This window comes from Astatotilapia calliptera, chromosome 10 (genome assembly GCF_964374335.1).
Source record: "Astatotilapia calliptera chromosome 10, fAstCal68.1, whole genome shotgun sequence".
Taxonomy (NCBI): domain Eukaryota; kingdom Metazoa; phylum Chordata; class Actinopteri; order Cichliformes; family Cichlidae; genus Astatotilapia; species Astatotilapia calliptera.
Window position 1 is genome coordinate 20,930,714 of NC_137431.1, and position 20,227 is coordinate 20,950,940.

General features: G+C 38.5%; 2 protein-coding genes across 6 annotated transcripts; one reads left to right on the forward strand and one right to left on the reverse strand.

Annotated features, from left to right (window-relative positions):
* Positions 1-1,386: 1,386 nt before the first annotated feature.
* On the forward strand, positions 1,387-13,001 carry ublcp1 (ubiquitin-like domain containing CTD phosphatase 1). 4 transcript variants are annotated; one of them, XM_026182854.2, is made up of 11 exons: positions 1,387-1,536; positions 1,878-2,145; positions 2,525-2,616; positions 2,902-2,987; positions 3,083-3,198; positions 3,335-3,433; positions 3,801-3,838; positions 4,016-4,114; positions 7,351-7,467; positions 7,577-7,704; positions 11,504-13,001. In XM_026182854.2, exons 2-11 carry the CDS (start codon positions 1,992-1,994, stop codon positions 11,529-11,531), a joined length of 957 nt encoding a protein of 318 aa, XP_026038639.1. In that variant the 5' UTR covers positions 1,387-1,536; positions 1,878-1,991; the 3' UTR covers positions 11,532-13,001. The 4 variants fall into 4 exon arrangements, with proteins under 4 accessions (XP_026038639.1, XP_080163313.1, XP_026038641.1 ...); XM_026182856.2 differs by having other exon boundaries at positions 1,396-1,536; positions 2,059-2,145; XM_026182855.2 differs by having other exon boundaries at positions 1,397-1,536; positions 1,925-2,145.
* Positions 13,002-13,861: 860 nt separating this feature from the next.
* il12bb (interleukin 12B, b) lies at positions 13,862-20,221 on the reverse strand. 2 transcript variants are annotated; one of them, XM_026182474.2, is made up of 9 exons: positions 20,115-20,221; positions 16,479-16,572; positions 16,289-16,390; positions 15,925-16,101; positions 15,137-15,242; positions 14,868-15,037; positions 14,574-14,734; positions 14,350-14,468; positions 13,862-14,222 (listed from the first exon to the last, which is right to left on the reverse strand). In XM_026182474.2, exons 2-9 carry the CDS (start codon positions 16,570-16,572, stop codon positions 14,195-14,197), a joined length of 957 nt encoding a protein of 318 aa, XP_026038259.2. In that variant the 5' UTR covers positions 20,115-20,221; the 3' UTR covers positions 13,862-14,194. The 2 variants fall into 2 exon arrangements, with proteins under 2 accessions (XP_026038259.2, XP_026038258.2); XM_026182473.2 differs by lacking the exon at positions 20,115-20,221 and adding an exon at positions 17,095-17,186.
* Positions 20,222-20,227: the final 6 nt, after the last annotated feature.

Below are 20,227 nucleotides of genomic sequence, written 5' to 3' on the forward strand. Positions count from 1 at the left end.
GTGTGATTTTTTTGTCACTCAATTAATGGTAAAAATAAATTTGGGAGGGGAATGAAACATTACAGAAATAAGTCATCATAGTATATTAACAAACGCCTAAAATATTTCATCATCATCATCATCGTTTATTTATATAGCACTTTAAAAACACACAAGGCTGACCAAAGTGCTGAACAATAGAAACATAATAGATACCATAGGAATAATAAATAAGATAAAATAATAAACATAGCGAAAACAATAAAATACGAGTAAATACAAGTCAGTCAACCACTGAGTCAAAAGCCAGTGAATAAAAATGCGTTTTCAATCTGGATTTAAAAACCAGCACTGATGTCGATTGCCTAATGTGAAGAGGGAATTTATTTATTTATTTATTTATTTATTTATTTATTTATATTTAGCTAGGGACAAAACCTGAAAGTAAAATTAATGGAGAGGCCTAATGCATAGCCTAAGGTGGTGGCCAGTCACTTTAGTTACTTTAATTGTGTTTGATTTTACAAGTTTTATGGAATTGTTAGGTTTATATGAATGAGATATTCTCCCGGCAGTGCGGATAAGCATAAATTCCCCTTTCGCCAGGCAAGTTATAGTAGAACAAAGGTGTGTTTTGTTCGTCAAAAAGACTGCTGTTTTTGGGAGGGGTTAGCAAACATTCCTATTAAGCATTTATATATTGGTTTAAGAAGTACATACTTCTCAAACCAATACTATTAGTATCCTTATCCTTGCGTGGACATAGACTATTTTCACTTTCATTTATTTATATTGTACATAGTATGTTTTAAAACTTATTTCTAATTTAATATGACACTTTGATTGCCTTTGTCTTAATTATATTTACACCTTATTTAAGGGGTTTCTCTAGTTCATATAAATATTTTAAGGGTGCATCTGTAACTAAACAATTTCTGATTCTGATTCTAGACCATGGTAAATCATAATGTGTTTCCTGCTGTGAAATTAGACTTGTATCAAGATACATAATGCATAGCATAAGGTAGTGGTCAGTCATTGAACCGTGACAATTAGATACTGGACAGTTCTAATTGTCCAGTTTTATTTTGAATATAGCTGAAATATTTATTATGGCATATATATATATATATATATATATACAATCCTTTGAATAAAAATACAATCCTTTGAATTGTATATATATATATATATATATATATATATATATATATATATATATATATATATATATATATATATGAAGCTAACGATATATATATATATATATATCGTTAGCTTCATAGCATAAGTGCCTAAGTCATTGACTTAGTCAAATGACTTAGGCACTTATGCTATGAAGCTGTATTTTAAAGTAACGGCTTTAGTCACTATAGCAACAAAGCCTCCTTTTTCAATTACGTCACTACCGGAAAGATTCGTGACGCCAGGAAGAGAGCAGCGGTGTGTGAGGCTCCCGCTGAATGAAATTGAACGGCCAACTCAGTTCATTCATTCAACTTTATGAGGAAATTTGACAGTGTGTGCCAAGCATTACATGTTAGTTTGTGCTACCAGGTAAGAGTGAGCAGACCGCGGAGCTCAGTCAGTTAATGTTCGCGAGCTGGCTGTTAAACCCGGCGTGTTTACATCGTTGCTAGTCAGTGTTAGCAACCTTGTGCTATAAATATCAGCATCAGGGACAGTCACACAGTGTCTGAGCTGATTAGGTGGCATTTGGCCGTTGTGTCTTGAAATAGCCAGACGTACCATCACCTGCTTAACAATAGTAATGTCCCGTTTGGCTCTCTGTTTTATCACAAGCTGCTCTTGTTTGTTTTAAGTCGAGCTCCAGCCAGTTACATGGTGGCACCCTAACACCTTTCCTTTGAATTTGCCCGTCTCTCCCCTTCTGCAAGGTGTGCGCGTGCATGTTTGTTATTGTTGCTGGAAATTTTTTGCTTAGGGTGCGCGTGCATACCTGACTTCAGCTGCAGTCGTGTGTATGTGTGTGTGAAGAGCACCGAAGAGTCATGTCGGTGTCGGTTATCATTAAGTGGGGAGGTCAGGAATACTTCATCAGTTCTCTTTCTGAGGAAGACACGGTGTTGGACCTGAAACAGTCCATCAAGACCTTGACTGGGGTCCTGCCAGAGAGACAGAAACTCCTGGGACTCAAGGTCAAAGGTGAGATGATGTCAATGATAAGTACCTGATTTTTGAAGGATTCTGATTTCTGCGCTAGTTAGTGTAAATAATGCTATATGATGTCCAATCCAAGTGTGAGACCAAAGGACATTTCATCTTGTGCTTTTATTTAATTGTGCAGTCTACATAAAAGACCCTCCTGGATGCTAATCATATTTAAAATAATCACCCCTACATCTAGCCCCAGGTCTATGTGCAAAAGTTTCTGTTTTCTCCACCTATCTGCAGGCTGTTGAGTATATAAATTATTTTATTTTATATATATAATTTTATAAAAGTTATGCATGCTCTTAATATGATTTTCAGAATTTCTCTCTCTATATATTTTCTGTTCCTTTCCCTTTCATCTTGCCCTCAGGTAAACCAGCAGAGGATGAGATGAAGCTGGGCTCGTTGAAGTTGAAGCCTAATACCAAGATCATGATGATGGGTACCAGAGAGGAGAGTCTGGTAGGTGGATAGAGAAAATGAAAAAAAAATATCTGGCTGGAACTATTATAGAAGGACTGTGTGCCTGGCTAGTGTTCAGGTTTACTAGACAAGAGAGGTGAGGGGTAACTTGTAAATAATCTGTTTAGTCAGGATTTTGGAATCAGCTAGCTTTGATTAATGGATCAGAAAATGGTTGTTTAGGTGAAGATCTGACAGCCGTTGACATTTTTGAGGGATATATGCTATGGGTATAATGTACTGACTGATACAGTTTTAACCGTGCACATATTTTGTTTCGTGAAGGAAGACGTTTTAGCCCCTCCACCAGAGAATGATGACGTTGTCAATGATTTTGACATTGAGGAGGAGGTCATTGAAGTGGAGAACAGGTCTGTCAGAATTTTAGAAATTGTTGAAGGAAACCTGTCTTTGTGTGTGGATGTGTGGGTGCATTTGAGAAACAAATATTGTTTTATGTCTTCAGAGAGGAGAACCTGGCAAAAATAGCTAGAAGAGTCAAAGAGTACAAGGTAGAGGAACTAAACCCTCCTAGAGAAGGCAAGAGGCTCCTGGTTCTGGATGTGGACTACACACTGTTTGGTGAGTTGATATCATCATGTGTCTCTTTAATAAGATGCTTTGCAAGAAACAAAAGAGGAGGCTTTGCAGTTACTGTCTGTTTATCAGCTGCTTGTTTTACCATGGACACCCATACAATAATACTGTGTGTGTTCAGATCACAAGTCATGTGCAGAAACGGGTCAGGAGCTGATGAGACCCTACCTTCACGAGTTCCTGACATCAGCCTATGAGGACTACGATATTGTAATTTGGTGTACGTATCTGTCCGTCTCTTTCCCTTGTCTGTGGCAGTGGTTCATTGCTTTTGTGTTAGAGTGTGGGGTTTTTGTATAAGTATGTCTGTCTAGTTAATTCCTGATGTTTTGGCCCAAATTGAGCATCTGATCCACCAAGAAGAACAAAAAAACCAACCAAAAAAGAGACTGAGCTCGCCCATTTTTGTAATTGTGGTAAATACCCAATTAAACGTCCAGTATGTGTTTGGAGAACCGCGTCCTCTCACTGAGATGCCTCTTGTGCTTGGGTGTGTGTAGACATTGTGTTGTGTTTAATTGTTATTTTTTTCTTTCATGATTTAATTCATTACTAATTAACACACATAATGTGTTTTCTCTTTTAAGCTGCTACAAGTATGAAATGGATTGATGCAAAAATGAAGGCAAGTACTTCTCTTATTTCTTTACCATTTCTTTTATTATCCTGTACATTTTGTTGCCAAAAGGTGGCAGTGTTAACCAAGTTGGCATACATTATACGAGTGTAGATTGATCATCAGAAGATAACACCACTGTGTGTGTGTGTGTGTGTGTGTGTGTGTGTGTGTGTGTGTGTGTAGGAGCTGGGAGTGACAGACAACCCTAATTACAAGATTACGTTCATGCTGGACAGTGGGGCCATGATTACGGTACACACCCCAAAGAGAGGAGTTGTGGAGGTTGGTACACTTGCTGTTTAAAATATTGGCCTGTGTCACTGTTGTGGTCACACATCAATGCTTTGGACATATCTTTCACAGAAGAAGAAATGATTTATAATATATTTGGATTTATTTTAGGTTTAAGCGTTATTCATTCTGGCAGTTAATGGGTCATTGAACATAACACTGCAAGAAAATCAAATTTGTATCCAATCTTAGTGTCATTATCTAAAGCCATAATCTAATTTTGTTCAGCATTATTTCTATAACTAAATCTGAGCATTGATATTATAGAATATATCATAGTTTCAGAGGGAACATCTCCAAGAATTTAATGTTTGTCATACTGAATAACAGAAACACGCATTAGTATTGGTAGTATCTATTTTCAGATGATCCTCAAAAAGGCATTTTGGGTAAACTGCAAGCATCACATGACTGTGACAGACAGTTTCATGGTCAAATGTTAAATGGACTGGGACTTATACAGAGTTTTTCTGCCCTAACTGACCACTCAAAGTGCTTTTTCCTACAGCATCATTCACCTAATCACACACACTACAGTCATATTGTAGCAATCTCCAAATGTTAAATAGGAGGTTCTGTTTACTCAAGGAGTGAGTGAGAGAGAGAGAGCTACACATGTACACAACATGCACAAAGGTTTGGTTTTGAAAGTTTAAGGCTATGTTCACACTGCAGGCGAAAGCGCATCAAATCTGATTTTTTTGACCCTATGCGACACATATCCGATCATGTTATGACAGTGTGAACGGCACAAATCCGATATTTTCAAATCCGATCTGGGTCACTTTCATGTGTGGTACTGAATCCGATACATATCCGATGTTTTAGAAAGCGACTGCTGTTTGGACGGTCATGTCGCATTAAATCCGTCTTTTACGTCACTGACACAAGACAGACGCCAATTATCAGTGCCGGAGAAGCGCCCGATAAGACATCGCAAACGCTTCCTGGCCATCCAGCGTAGATGTCAGTGAAACTGTTGGGAAGACAACGTTGGAGAAACGTGAACATTTTATTTATACTGTATAATCTGCAGATTCTGACAGAAATCTGCAAGTATCCTTTGCAGCACCGCTCCTCTAAAACAGCAATAAGGATCATTATTAGGTGTCTTGCCCAAGGTGAAGTGTCCTTGGGCAAGACACTTCAACTGTTGCCTACTGGTGGTGGTCAGAGGGCCCGGTGGCGCCAGTGTCCGGCAGCCTCGCCTCTGTCAGCGCGCCCCAGGGTGGCTGTGGCTACAATGTAGCTTGCCATCACCAGTGTGTGAATGTGTGTGTGAATGGGTGGATGACTGGATATGTAAAGCGCTTTGGGGTCCTTATGGACTAGTAAAGCACTATACAAATACAGGCCATTTACCATTTACCATATTTACATTATTATGTAAATAACAAAATAACTTAAAGCAAAAATTGGGAAACGTAAAGTCCGAAGTCTTTATATTAAGGGCCATCAGTCAAACAATATTGTTTGGTCTGGGTCTAAACAGCGCGTTGTGTGTGACGTCTTCTTTTGCGCATGCGGGCCGCTTTGAGGGTTCACACTAGAGCACGTTTACTGGTCGCATTTTATTTGTAGTGTGAACGAGCAGACAAAAAAATCGGAATTGAGCATTAAGACCTGCAGTATGAACGTAGCCTAACTTCCACCCTTTAATGATGTCATGAGCAACATGCCCTGTCATCTTAGCTGGTGTCATAAAGTCACTGCAGGTGGAAATTCCATGTGATGAGTCAACAATGTGAAACCTTGGATCTGGAAACCTTCACTGGTTTATAATTGGTGCTTTCACAAAGGATATGCACCACACTTGATACAGAAATTATTTTTAAAAAACCCTTCTTAAAATGTGTTACATTTTAGATAATGAAAAATAGCTTAAAGTAGTTTGAGCTGCAGAAATAAACAGCCAAAATGGAAAATACATCAAACCAGGTCAGGAAATTTGTTCTCATTCTGTCCAGGCTGTCCTTAGCCTGATGCTCCCGTTGATGCCTTTGAGCACTCTCTCAGAGCTCAATATCTGAGAATGAGTCAATAGATGATCATGAGTGTCGCAGCAAATTGCTTTTCCCCCCTCTAGTTTAGTAAACTGAGTAAAAGGGAAAATACATTTTACATCTTCAGGACCTTAATTTGTTTCATTGTACAAATTATTTTTTGAACATGTGAACGCAAATGCTGTTTCTCTATTTCACAGTTACAGTAGAAAGTGTCCAAATAATTTTGACGCAGAAAGAAATCACGAATAGAAGACGAGTTTGGTGGTAAAAAAAAATAGATATGCTGTCACTTGTTTCAACTAAACACCATGTGGTGATAACGCTCTTTGGAATGTACTTTTTTTGTTTTCTCCAGTGAATCATCAGACGAGATAAAACAGTCAATGCCTGTCTCTATTACTTGACATCTTAGGCATTAAGCTTGTCCAGCTTAGTTTGTCAGACTATGATATAGGCCACGATGTTGATGCTCAGAGCAGGTTATACACACACACGCGATATAAAACCCATTTCATTCACCATTTACCAAAGCAGGATTTTGGTAGTGCGCTTCAGATGATTTGGCTTAAAACTGCTGGAACAATTGAATATTAAAAAGAACCACCCCTCTGTACTTCAAGGGCCTGAAAAAAAGATAAGTAAATCATAGTATGAAGGTATAATTTTTCATAACTTCATTAAATAAGATTACTGTGCATGAAAACATATGTGAGTCTTGGGGTGTCAAATGGGAAGCACATATATAATATGGATTTGTCGTGAGGATAAATTTGAAAGACCCTCCTGGATGCTAATCATATTTAAAATAATCACCCCTACATCTAGCCCCAGGTCTATGTGCAAAAGTTTCTGTTTTCTCCACCTATCTGCAGGCTATTGAGTATATAAATTATTTTATTTTATAAGAGTGGTGATATCTCTTTGTCAGAGATTTGTCACTAGATAAAGTTGTATACACGTCGTGCTTGCTAAGTAACTATGTAAATTCTCGGGAATGTTTCTGGCTTATGGTCCTAGGTGACATGTATCACATCGTTGTTGTTTGGGGTTTTTTTTGTTTGTTTACATTCTGGTAAGTCATTTAGCACTCTAGGTGTGACTGCACGCGCCGTGACGACAAAATGTGCTTGAATACCTCTTTTTCATGATGTTTGTGGAGGACATTTACTGCTTTGTGCAAACATCATGGCACTGATTTAATCTATTTTATGGCTTCCGCAGGTGAAGCCCTTAGGTGTGATATGGGGGAAGTACGGAGAATTTTATAACAGGAAGAACACCATTATGTTTGATGACATTGGAAGAAACTTTCTTATGAACCCACAGAATGGACTTAAGGTTGGTTAGTTCATACAATTATCTTGACCATTTTTCTCTTCTTTTGGTACAATAAACTACAGATCTTAATGAAGCTGTCTCTTTATTTGTTGTTGTGAATTTGTGTTAGATCCGACCCTTCATGAAGGCCCACCTCAACAGGGAGCGGGACAGAGAGCTGTATAAACTGTCTCAATACCTTAAAGAAATCGCCAAGCTTGACGACTTCAGTGGACTCAACCACAAACACTGGGAGAGGTACGCACTCATTGAAAAGCTAAACAGTATCATTTGCATAGTTGTAGTTGCATACTTCAAACCTACAGCACCTGCTAGACCTGAACAGCCATTTACAAGAAAATACTAGATATATTAAAAAATAACATCTAATGCCAACACACACATGAATCTTACTTAAATTTTACTTGATTTCAGATTATTTAAAGTATAAAATTCATCCTAAAAAATGCATCCAATTCTGGGGATAAATGAACACAATCTAAAGTAAGAAGGAGACTTTTGCATCCCAAGCAAAGAAAGTAACTGTGGTACTCAATGAGGAACTCACCAGTGGCAAGAAATTTGTGAAACAGTGTTGAGGTGTGCAGTAGGAATTACAGATGAGTTTAGGGTCGGGGTAGAGTTACATCAGGGATCAGTGTTGAGCTCTTTCTTATTTACAGTTGTGATGGAAAGGTTAAAAGGTGAGATCTCAGTGCAAATTTCCCCTTTGCACTTTGTTGTGTCCATTCTTAGCTTTATTTTTGTTATCTGTGATGCCGTAGGACTGTACATGGTTGGTTATTTCATCGACTGTTCAACTTATGATATAATTTGTTTGTGCTGTACATGGTACATGGTAGAGATGGCACGACACCACTTTTTAATGTCCGATACCGATTCCGATATCATAAATTTGATTTGGATATCTGCCGATACCGATATGAATCCGATATAGCGTATTTTGTAATCAATAAAACTGTTTTTTAATATAAATATCTTGCTGCATTTTGTATAAGTTCATACTCAAGTTTTAAAAAACAAGAGACTGAAGCTATTCTGTTATACCTGTATGCAAAAAATACACTCAACCCAAAACATTTTATAGTTCAGCAACACTGATCAATCTAATAAATTTAAACCTACACCATCCTCCATATTCTGGTATTTTAAAGAGTAAGCAAGCAAGGCAAGGCAAGTTTTTTTGTATAGCACAATTCAACAACAAGGTGATTCAAAGTGCTTTACAGAGACATTAGAAACAAAAACAATGATTTTAAATTGATTAAAACAAACAAACAAACAAAACAGTATATAAAATCAAAAATCAAAACAGGTAAAATCAGAACAGTAGATAAAATCAGTAGTTAAAATGTAAGTTTTGAAATCTAAGCTTAAGTGCGGATTTGGTGCTTCATTTAAATGCAGCTGAGAATAAGTGAGTCTTCAACCTGGATTTAAATAAACTGAGTGTTTCAGCTGATCTGAGGCTTTCTGGGAGTTTGTTCCAGATATAAGGAGCATAAAAGCTGAATGCAGCTTGTCCGCGTCTGGTTCTGACTCTGGGAACTGATAAAAAACCGGATCCAGATGACCTGAGGGATCTGGAAGGTTCATACTGGGTCAGGAGGTCACTGATGTATTTTGGTCCTAAACCATTCAGAGCTTTATAGACCAGCATCAGAACTTTAAAGTCTATCCTCTGACGGACAGGCAGCCAGTGTAAAGACCTCAGAGCTGGACTGATGTGGTCCACTTTTTGGTCTTAGTGAGGACTCGAGCAGCAGAGTTCTGAATGAGCTGTAGTTGTCTGACTGATTTTTTTAGGTAGACCTGTAAAGATGCTGTTACAGTAATCCAGCCTACTAAAGAGGAATGCATGGACTAGTTTTTCCAGGTCCTGTTGAGACATCAGATCTTTTATCCTTGAAATATTCTTGAGGTGATAGTAAGCTGATTTTGTTATTGTCTTAATGTGTTTTTCTAAGTTTAGGTCTGCATCCATCACTACACCCAAATTTCTCGCCTGGTTTGTGGTTTTTAGGTGTATAGATTGAAGTTCTCTGGTGACCTGTAATTGTTTTTCTTTGGCACCAAAGACTATTACCTCAGTTTTGTTTTTGTTTAGCTGGAGAAAATTGTGGCACAACCCAGTCATTAATTTCCTCAATGCATTTACCAAGAGCCTGTACAGGGCCTTGGTCTCCTGGTAACATTGTGATATATATTTGTGTGTCATCTGCATAGCTATGATAGTTTATTTTGTTGTTGTTTATAATCTGTGCCAGTGGGAGCATGTAAATGTTAAACAGAAGGGGTGCCAAGATGGAACCTTGGAGAACTCCACATGTGATACTTGTCTGCTCAGATGTGAAGTTACCTATTGATACAAAGTATTTCCTGTTTTCTACGTATGTTTTGAACCAGTTTAGTACAGTTCCTGAAAGACCTGCCCAGTTCTCCAGTCGTTTGAGTAATATGTTGTGGTCAACTTAGTGGGAATATTAAGCAACCTAACTAATAGGGTTGCCAACTCCCAGCAAAAATATTCAGGAACCGCCCCCCGCCCTTAATTGATGTAATCAACTTTAATTTAATGCAAGTGTAAAACAAATGCACAGAAATCAATTATTTTTCTACAATATTTAAATAGATTCAACATCTTTCTTCAACAGAATTGCAGACTGCACAGATGGTACCTTCCCAAAGGAAAAAGTACTATAGCTTATTAGGGTGTATATTAGACTTATTAGTTACTATATACAATAATGGATTTCTATACATTTAATCAGATGACCACTTTTGTTGTAAGATTCAGATAATTATTTATTCAAAGTTTTTAAAGGACATAACAAAGAAAAGTATTTCTTTGTGGCCCCCTTTCCCTGTTAATGCCCAACCTGGCCCCCGACAAAACTTTGCTAGACCCGCCCCTGCACAGTTACCAGCCGTCAGCTACCTAAAAAAGGATCCTGGTGTTATTTGTCTCTCAGAAACAGTTCATAACTTCCCTTCAACTCATTCATGTCACCTAAAAGGTAAACCTGTTTCTCCATCACCTGTTCAGCTCTGATGATCCAGTAAGGACATCTCCTGGTTTCATCTTCATGTTTCCCTCTCACCAGATAACCAAACCATATCATGACCAGCAGGTTTTACAGCTGTGGCTCCAGCAAACATCAGCTGATACTACAAAGTTAATATTAAATAAATTCTAACAACAGCTTATCACGCTTAAACGTGCTGCTGTTGTTTATCCGCTGGTCTCCTCTTTGTAGCGCAAAGTGGGCGATAAACAAACAAGAAAGACAGGACTTGCGGCAGAAAAGCCGATCAGCTGATCATTGATCAGTTTCATGTTTGAAGTAATAACAGGAGAGGAAGGGGAAGTGAATGAGAGAAGTAGATGCAACTGTGCAGCAAAGACAGAATAACTCCAGCTTTGTGTCTATTTTTGAATTCTAGCTGAAGTACGGGACAAATTGCTTCCTTTTCACCTCAATATGGAACTCCGATGGCCAGTCCAGCTGTGGCTCAATACATCAGTTGTTAAGCGTAACGTGGAAATACTATGCAAACATTCAGGGATGAACTTACACACTTGCTTTGCTTCTGTGGGATAGTTTTCGCTGAGATGAAATGCCACGGTTAGGAAGCATGTAGCGAGGCTCCAAATGCTCCAACAGACCGCCAACAGGTCTCGCAGACAACAGCCGCTCTATCACGTGACAGATACTGCTCCGATGCGCCGAGCTGAGTTACGCCAAGTAGCACGTTTTGTGAGGTGATTTTGTGATACTTCGGATCGGATTACATTTTTTATTTTTCTCCGATATCCGATCCAGTAATTTAGGTCAGTATCGGACCGATACCAATACGTAATATCGGATCAGTCCATCTCTAGTACATGGTAAAGGCTTTAAATGTTCTTCCATTATGTAGTTACTCATTTTTAATGTTGTGTCCCAGTGTCATTTGTACATTTCCCCAAATCAACATGAACTCAACTGAATGTGTTTAAAATATGCGCTGAATGTGTGCCTGTTTGTTTCTGCAGGTACCTATCTAAGAGGCAGCACCACTGAGGAGGGACTATATTATCAGCGCAAAGACTTGGAGTGGATGCAACCAATGCATCATCCGCTTGTCAAACACAAGAACAAACATAAAGTCCTTCATACCAAACCTCACTAAAAGTCCAACACTAACCCTACAATTACACACAAGGTCAAAACCTCAGGACTGAGACGGGCTTCCCAGTTTATATATCTGCATGTTCTCTGCCTTCTCTTAGTCTGGAACATTTGTTTGTTCAAATATTGTTTACAGTTACTATCAGTGTGCAAGGTGCATTGTGGGAAAAAAAATCCTGTTTGAGACCACACTGATTTAATGTCACAGACTCCAGCTCACCTGTTTACTCATGGTGGTCAACAAGGGTTTAATATAGATAACTGAGGTCCACTATTTCCTGAAAGTATTCGAGATCTTTTACACCTGCTTGGTATTTTAGATGGGTGAATAGTAGCAGATGTGTTAAGTTGATTACCAGTAAAAAATACTCTATCAAGCCTCTCTGCTGTACCAAGTGAGTAGGAGAAGATACAAATCTAATTTCATTATAGTTAAGGTCAGTAGCCTGCCTTCAAAGAGACTGACCGCAAAAAGCTAAAGAGCGAAAAGAAACAAATAAGCAAAATGAAGTTACATAACCATTGAAAGTGTTTTCAGTATGCGAGGATATCCTGGTAATTTAACGTGTTTTTTTATGTAGTATTTGGATTGTCTGTTTGATTTGTAATAAATGAAGTGAAAAGTTGGAACGTCTGGAAGTTTTGTGAGCGTCAAACAAATAACAGCAGCCTGCACATGCAGACGTATGCAGCAATTCTAAAAACTACTGAGAGACCAAAATCTGTTGGTCTTAGAACTGGCTAGCTAAAATATTTCATCAAAACAGTGGCTTTAGTGAACAAGTGTGACACCATTTGTTACGTGTCTGTAGGTGGTCACTACAAACAGGCCTGTTTTTTGTTATTTACATTCTGTACATGCATATTACAGTCAGGCTTCCATGGCTGGATATTCATGTGCATACATGTCCAGAAACGTATTCATGTTTTTCTGTGCATGCTGATTCTGTTACGTCACAGGACGCAACACTCGAACGGACATAAAGCATAGGTTTTATTTCGTTGATGCTCGTGAGATCGTGACAGCTCTTCATTGAAATGTTTCTGGAACATCCAAATGTCAATGAACCAACTAAAGGTGATGAGAATACAAGAACTGGATAGCACATTTTTTTAATTGTGTGTTTTGTTTTTTTCTCTTTTGTAACTAAAGTGGGTTTTTACACATTTCACTACTTATTAAGGTGGGCCTCATTTTATGAAGCTGAAGCTCTGGAAACATAAGCTATATGATATGTCAAGCAGTCCCTGGAAATTCAGTTTCTTTTCATTTCTTGAGCTCTGCCTTTTTTGTGTGTTTTCTTCATTTCATCGACAAAATTGTGGCTGTAAATAGGAAAATAAACCTTTTTTTGTACCTCGCTTGCTTGTACTGTTCTACATTCCTGAGGTCTTTTACAGTTAGAAACATTTCATTACTTCCTGTTCATAACTTGTACACCACGAACACCATAAAAGATAAAAGATAATTCATTGAATAAAGAACGTAGACACTAACGACCTGGCCAATAATGGCACCTCCCAAAACACCATGGTTTCTAGTGCCTCCCCTTCATTTAAATAGTAAATGGCCTGTATTTATATAGCGCTTTACTAGTCCATAAGGACCCCAAAGCGCTTTACACATCCAGTCATCCACCCATTCACACACCCATTCACACACTGGTGATGGCAAGCTACATTGTAGCCACAGCCACCCTGGGCGCACTGACAGAGGCGAGGCTGCAGGACACTGGCGCCACCGGGCCCTCTGACCACCACCAGTAGGTAACGGGTGAAGTGTCTTGCCCAAGGACACAACGACCGAGACTGTCCAAGCCGGGGCTCGAAGCGGCAACCTTCCGATTACAAGGCAAACTCCCAACTCTTGAGCCACGATCGCCCCACAGCCATGATCGCCCCCTAATGTCATAAATATTTTTTCAGTATTATTACTGACTATTATTTTCCTACTGTTGTCATTGTTATTACCTATTTTTGTCTCGCCTAGCCACATGATGAGTGAATACACATGCAACTCGCACAATATCAGAATATAAAATATGCAAATATGTACAAGTACTTTAGTTTTATGATTTTGTGTTTTTTCTAGTTTGTCAGTGCATTTTTCATCTTTTGTATGTTCTGCACTCAAAATAAACTCGTCATTACTATAGATAACCCATGGGATTCAAATACATTTTGAGATGCCCTGTTATAAAATGAAAGAAAATACAATAAACTGACATGTTCATTAATTTATTATAAAATGTTGAGAAACATTCTGAACAGATATAAATAAGTTAAAAAGGGCATGAAGGAAATACTAATTCATTTCAATCACAGTACAAATCATTATTGGAACATTGTTCTGTAGTTCCACAGACATAACGAATGGGGATGAAGAGGGATGAATAAATACTGTACAGGTATACATTCACTCCTGAAGCACAGCTTCATATGTTGTGCATCACTTGAAAAAATGTATTAGACCATTTTTTTTCCTTCTGAATTACAATATTTTTAAAAACTGTTTTCCTCTTTCTGGTGCGGCAGCAGAGTCCAGCGGCTAACGCTTAGCATGCCACGTTATGTTTGTTCACTCTGTTGGTAAAAAGAACAAAACAGTACAGATTGGATCAGTCAGTATACAATGATTTGTAAATAGTGTGAATCCTTGCACAGGAACAGAATTAGCAAAAAATAAATAAATAAAAATCAATACACTTACGTGCACTGACTCCAGTGGCTCCACGGCCCTCTGGTGAACTTGTCCTGAGCTCGCACACAGAAAACATACTTCTTGGTCTTAACGCCAACCTCATATTTGGTTGTATCAGTGGTGATATTCTGCACAAAGAAGAGGCGACTTAATAAAGACAAAGAAACCTCGACTAAACTGGACATCAGCAAAGAGATATGAATCTGGTGTATAGATGTACGTGTATTAATTACAATTATTTGATTGTCACTGTTGCAGGGATGTCCACTGTGCACCAGCTTGACCTCAAACTGTAGGCCAAAGAAGCTGCAGGGTTTCTCCCAAGTATCAGGGTAGTCCCAGCTGAACACCTTCCCATCACTGATGTGCAGGTTAGGGAGTTTTGACGGTCTCACTTTATTGAGTTGGGAGGGAGAGAAATGAGGTGGGCAAAGGTTAAAAAAGAAAGAGAATGGAGAGAGGAAATCACGGCACGATGACTAAGAAAGTTACTTTTCATACGCTAAAATACACAAAAACAAACTTACCGATTTCTCTCAGGTAGAAAGACTTTGTGTAGGTCTCCAAACGAGCATGGCTGCGTATGTAAACGGTGAAGGAAATGCGATGTTGCTCCTCTTTGTATGGGCAGTGGGCATCCTGGCAGCGAACCCCTGATGCATCAGCATCCAGCTCACAGGGGATATCTTCGGTAAAACTGGAATATAAATATAAGTTGATGTTAAAATACTATCTAGAGCACCTCCTCCACACCAGCACCCAACCAAAGTATGCTATGCATTGTCTTTGTCCTTACCGTTCAGCCTTAACCAAAACCACACTGGCATCAGATCTGAGCGCTGTTCTTTTCCAGGAGCAGTGAAAGAATCCTGTATAGTTTGGTGCCGAGCAGTGGATGTGACCTGGAGCAACAGAATTACTGTCAGTCCCCTCCCTCTCTTTTGTTTAATGTTCTTATGAACAGTGTAGCTTACACTTGTAGTGTTTCATTGTTCTTCTAGATCCCATCGAGTAAACACAAATAAATCACTCAGGGCATTGATATAATTGCTGTAAACGAGAAAAAAAGCTTTGTAGCTGCCTCTTCAACTTTAAGGTTTTGTTCCATCACAGGAAAACATTGCCTCATAGCACAAAACTGCAGAAACTTAATGTTTGAGATTTACAAAGCTGAAACCTTATGGAGAAACATGAGCACTAACAATGTGATGATGGGCCTAATATAAAGCCTGCTCACTGTGTTGTTCTTTTCCCTCATCTTCTCTATTAAAATTCCTTTGACACTACTAATGGTGATCCTTTGATCCAGTTTCTGTTTTCTGCTCTGGAACCCCACCCTTACACCCTTTCCCTATTTTTTTTTTTTCTTATCCTAAATCCCTATCTGACCATCATCTTAGCTGTTCAGTCCCATCAATACCATTTCTTCTTCAGAGAAAGCCTGAGGCTAAATCCAGTCAAAGAAAATCTGCTCTTTGCCCTTTCCCTTCATGCATGCCTTCTTTGTTCTCCCTCCCCTACTCGTTTCACTTCTTTCTTTGCCTTTGCTCCTTTCCTTCCTTCTTTCTTTTTTTTTCAACTTACCTCCTTCTCTGTTTTCCAATATGACTGTCCTGTTGTCTGGATTAAGCTGGATTAAGATCATAGTGTGGTTCAGGTATTCTCCACTTGGACTGAGGTGGCAAGTGTAGTTCCCTCCTTTCATCTCCTCCACCAGGACCTGGACTTGGTTCCCCTGCAGAGGAGGATTGAGCTCCTGACCTGAGACACGGACATGTTCATTGTTACAATGTGGTCATAAAAAGCCATAAAGAGACAAACGGGAAAGTTTGACGTCTGGATAAACAAAAGCTTGATGAGCTATAGAGCAAACAAGCAAAAGAAAGTTCTTGTGACTTTGACTTTTTCTTTACATAAGTAAAATGAATTGAATTAAAAGCTGCGTTACCATTTTTCTTCCAAAACACAGGCTCATTCTGAAAAGCTTCTCCGCAGGTCAAAGGAACGTGAATCATGCTACCCGTAAAAGAGGGCACCCTCAGGACCACAACTAGGTAAAGCAAAAAAATTGATTTTACTGTTGGTGAAATAAAAACAAAAATGAAAACATGGAGGAATATTCAAAGACAAGGAGATACCATTATCCACGAGTGTCTCGACATCTGCTTGCTGGGTGTCAGAGCGGGCGCCACTCAGTATAGCCCACACAACCATGAGCAAAAATGTATGCATCTGTAACAAAAGAAAGGAAGTGATGGGACTCTTTTACATAAACAAATAAAAATATTTCTTTTTAAACCTTGAAAAAAGTGAAATACTCAAGTACAAAATTAACCCTTTAAATCAAAGCAGTGATAACTAAAATAAAATAACAACAAAAGAATTGTGAACTTGGAAAACTAATTAAAATCAAATAAAATTACAGAGAAAATATCCTTAGTTTAACTATCTGTTAGTTTAGTAAAAATTAAAAAAATAAATCTAATAAATTTTTTTTTAGAAGATATCAAATGAAATAGTATATAAAAAAAAAAATCAGATAGTTCCTCCTAAAACCTTTTTGACCCTTCAAAGGATGAGAACTCAAATTTGGGAACCAGTACAACAGCATTTTCAAAGTGTTTTCAATTATATAAGAAGTTTTAAACATACTTCAAGATACCTAAATTTTTGATTTTTACATAACCCAAAGTGAGCAGATTATTCCTCCTCCTGAATATCTGTGACAATCAGATGGAATATAATAGATCTTACCCTGCAAAACTTGATTCAAAATTTCACACTGGAACCAGATGCAGTAAGCAGTGTTTGTCTGTGTAAAGGCAGCAGCTGCAGCTGCATTTATACGTCAGGCTGAGAAATCCCCACTCAAAAGAGGAACTCTTTAATACCTGACCAATGATGACGATGACAATGGACCACACTGCACATGAAAGGAAATTTAATGAATGATCAAAATAAATGGATTACCACTAGCTTTCCACCCGGCTCTCCTCTTTTGTTAAGCTTGATTAATTTAGCTGTGTTGAAGACGACAATTCATTCGGTACAAAATCCATGCTGTAATCTGATGATTGTGTGATCACACTAACCACTTTGGGGGGGAAGTAAGGCCAACTAATGATACAGAAACTTCTGTAAAACAGAACTGCAACCCCTAAAATGTTTAAATATGGTTATACGCCACTGAAAGTGGAGCAGGTAATCTAGAAAGCCGTCATGGGACTTCTAAAGAAGAACAAGAAAAAGGACGCTTCCACAGAATGCGTCAAGAGAACACAATCATCAGGAACGAAATAAAGGAGAAAACCCAGATTATAAACAAAACAAAAAAACAAAACAGGATTATCTGAATGAGTTTTGTAAACGCAATGACCAAATGGAAAAATCACTGTTGCATTTTCTTTTTTTTTTTACGTATACATCTGGGAAGTTACCTGCAGAGCGTTTTCTTTCCAAAATAACCACTAACATTTAAGCATGCCTGTGTGGTTGCACCTGTAATGACAACTCGTAGACCCTTTCCTATAAATACACATAGGTATAGGGGTTTCTTTTGATTAACCTTTGTTTATTTAAAAAAAAAAAAGGCAACAGATGACTCAAGGGGAGTGTGTTTTATGCTGTTTTGAAAGGAAATGCAATTTCCTTGCTTGGACCCTCACTTCAATTAAGTAAAAGGTTTTTCCCCACCACTATCCTATTTCGTATTCTATGGGGACTGAAAATGTCATATCATACTAACCTTACACCACATCCACTTCCCTGTGTGTGTGTGTGTGTGTGCACGGTGCGACTTTTCTCAATATTAAACAAGTGGCTTATCAACTCTTTAACTTCCTTTGTATTTTATAGGAATTGTGGAGAGGCAGCTGGCATTCCTTCCTCATACCAGCTGAATGATAGCAGGTATGTCTTTGTCAAGGTGGGAATGCCGCTTAGCAGCACTTCTTTCAAAAACAAATCCAATTAATCAATGCTTGCGTAATTGGGTTTTTCAAGAAAACTTCCAGTTTCTGCCAGGACTAAATGAATGGGCTTAAACAATGATGTTGAAATTATAGAGAAAAGAGACTACAGGAAAAACTTAGTGTGTATTATGCTGTTAAGTGTGCTGTATTATTCCTGTTAAAGAGACTAGACAGATAAAACAGATTAGATTATCATGGATATATCAGTGTCAGATCCTGAAATTATAATTTGATCTTTTGGGGAATCCTACATTTTAGTTTTTTAAAGATTGATAAGACACATTACTGAATTGTAATCACACAACAAAGGACAGAAACAGTCCCTCTTAAATTTAGGTGTTATCAGTCCCGCAGAGCATAAAACCATCAAGCCAAGCAGTCTGCCTTTACATTCGTGAAAAAATGAGTTGTTCTAATGAGCTAACTGGATTCAAGTGTGGCGCTGTGACAGGCTGCCACCTTTGTAACAAGTCATTTTGTGAAATTGCTTCCCTCAATCAGCTGGTATTATTGCAAAGTGGAAACATTTAGGAAGCACAGCAACTTAGCCGCAAAGTGGTTGACCACGTGAAATTACAGAGCATGTGGGGGATGTTGCTGAGGCACATGTGTGTGTAAGAGTCAGTAGTGCTCTGCTGTTATATTTGTAGATATGATTTAGAATTTGCAAAATTCCAAAAACACCCGCGGCATTAACATCAGCACAAAAACAATGCTCTGGGAGCTTATATTACATTATTATGGAGACCTCTTGTCTCTGCTAGCCAGCTAACTAGGCCTCTTAGTTCTTGTCTCTGCTAGCCAGCTAACTAGGCCTCTTAGTTCTTGTCTCTGCTAGCCAGCTAACTAGGCCTCTTAGTTAGCTAGTTTAGTGTTTTTTGTTAATTTATGTTGTAAATTTATGTTGCATGTAGCACCTCGGTTCCTGGAGGAACGTTGTTTCGCCTCACTGTGTACTGTTAAATTGTATATGGTTGAAGTGACAATAAAGCCAACTTGACTTGACTTGTGACTGAAGCCAGGAGGCGATTATTTTAGCCTGACATTTATAATGGAAATGGCTACAGCACCTGTCCAAAGGCCCAAACAAATTAGACAAGCCAAATGTTGTTGTTTTGACATTTTAAAACCATTCTGAGGGTTTTGTTCAAATTAAAACTGATGCAAAATATTACACTTATAGGAGGTGATGATGTGTAAATTCAGTACTCAGGCTTAAAATGGTATTGAGGATGTCACACAGCTCATTTTACCAAGTAAAAAGAAAGAAAGTTAATTTTTGCCCTTAGCCTTAATCTTTCCTTTCAATATTAGCCACAAAATACAAGATAATTTTTTCCTATTTGTAACTTTAAAATGACGCTATGTGCATGGGAATACACAAGGGGTGATAGTGGCTCAAGAGTTGGCAGTTCGTCTTGTAATTGGAAGGTTGCTGGCTCGAGCCCCGGCTCTGACAGTCTCGGTCGTTGTGTCCTTGCGAAAGACACTTCACCCGTTGCCTACTGGTGGTGGTCAGAGGGCCCGGTGGTGCCAGTGTTTGGCAGCCTCGCCTCTGTCAGTGCGCCCCAGGGCGGCTGTGACTACAATGTAGCTTGCCATCACCAGTGTGTGAATGTGTGTGACTGAATGTAGTGTAAAGCGCTTTGGGGTCCTTACAAATACAGGCCATTTACACAATACTATGCAATCTACAAACAATTACATTGTGAGACCATTTGACGTGTAATATTTGTAATGTATTAAGCAAAGAAAATGATTAATTAAAACGCAAGAAGTGGAAAAACTAAGCAAGTCATAAACCTTATTAAAAGGCAATCCCAGAGTTGTAGCAAGTGTAAGTATTGTGGCATATCAGTCCAGTATGTCCCAAGTCTTCATCGAAATATGAAATTCTGAAAGAGAGATCGAAGAAA

Excerpts from the sequence above, each read along its gene's own strand:
- ublcp1 (XM_080307187.1), top strand. The coding sequence starts at position 1,992 with ATGTCGGTGTCGGTTATCATTAAGTGGGGAGGTCAGGAATACTTCATC. Across the intron at positions 2,988-3,082 it reads GTCATTGAAGTGGAGAACAG|AGAGGAGAACCTGGCAAAAA; the intron begins GTCTGTCAGAAT and ends TTATGTCTTCAG. Across the intron at positions 7,705-11,503 it reads AACCACAAACACTGGGAGAG|GTACCTATCTAAGAGGCAGC; the intron begins GTACGCACTCAT and ends TTGTTTCTGCAG.
- il12bb (XM_026182474.2), bottom strand. The coding sequence starts at position 16,572 with ATGCATACATTTTTGCTCATGGTTGTGTGGGCTATACTGAGTGGCGCC. Across the intron at positions 16,102-16,288 it reads TGTGTTTTGGAAGAAAAATG|GTCAGGAGCTCAATCCTCCT; the intron begins GTAACGCAGCTT and ends TCCGTGTCTCAG. Across the intron at positions 15,038-15,136 it reads GTTTTGGTTAAGGCTGAACG|TTTTACCGAAGATATCCCCT; the intron begins GTAAGGACAAAG and ends TTTATATTCCAG.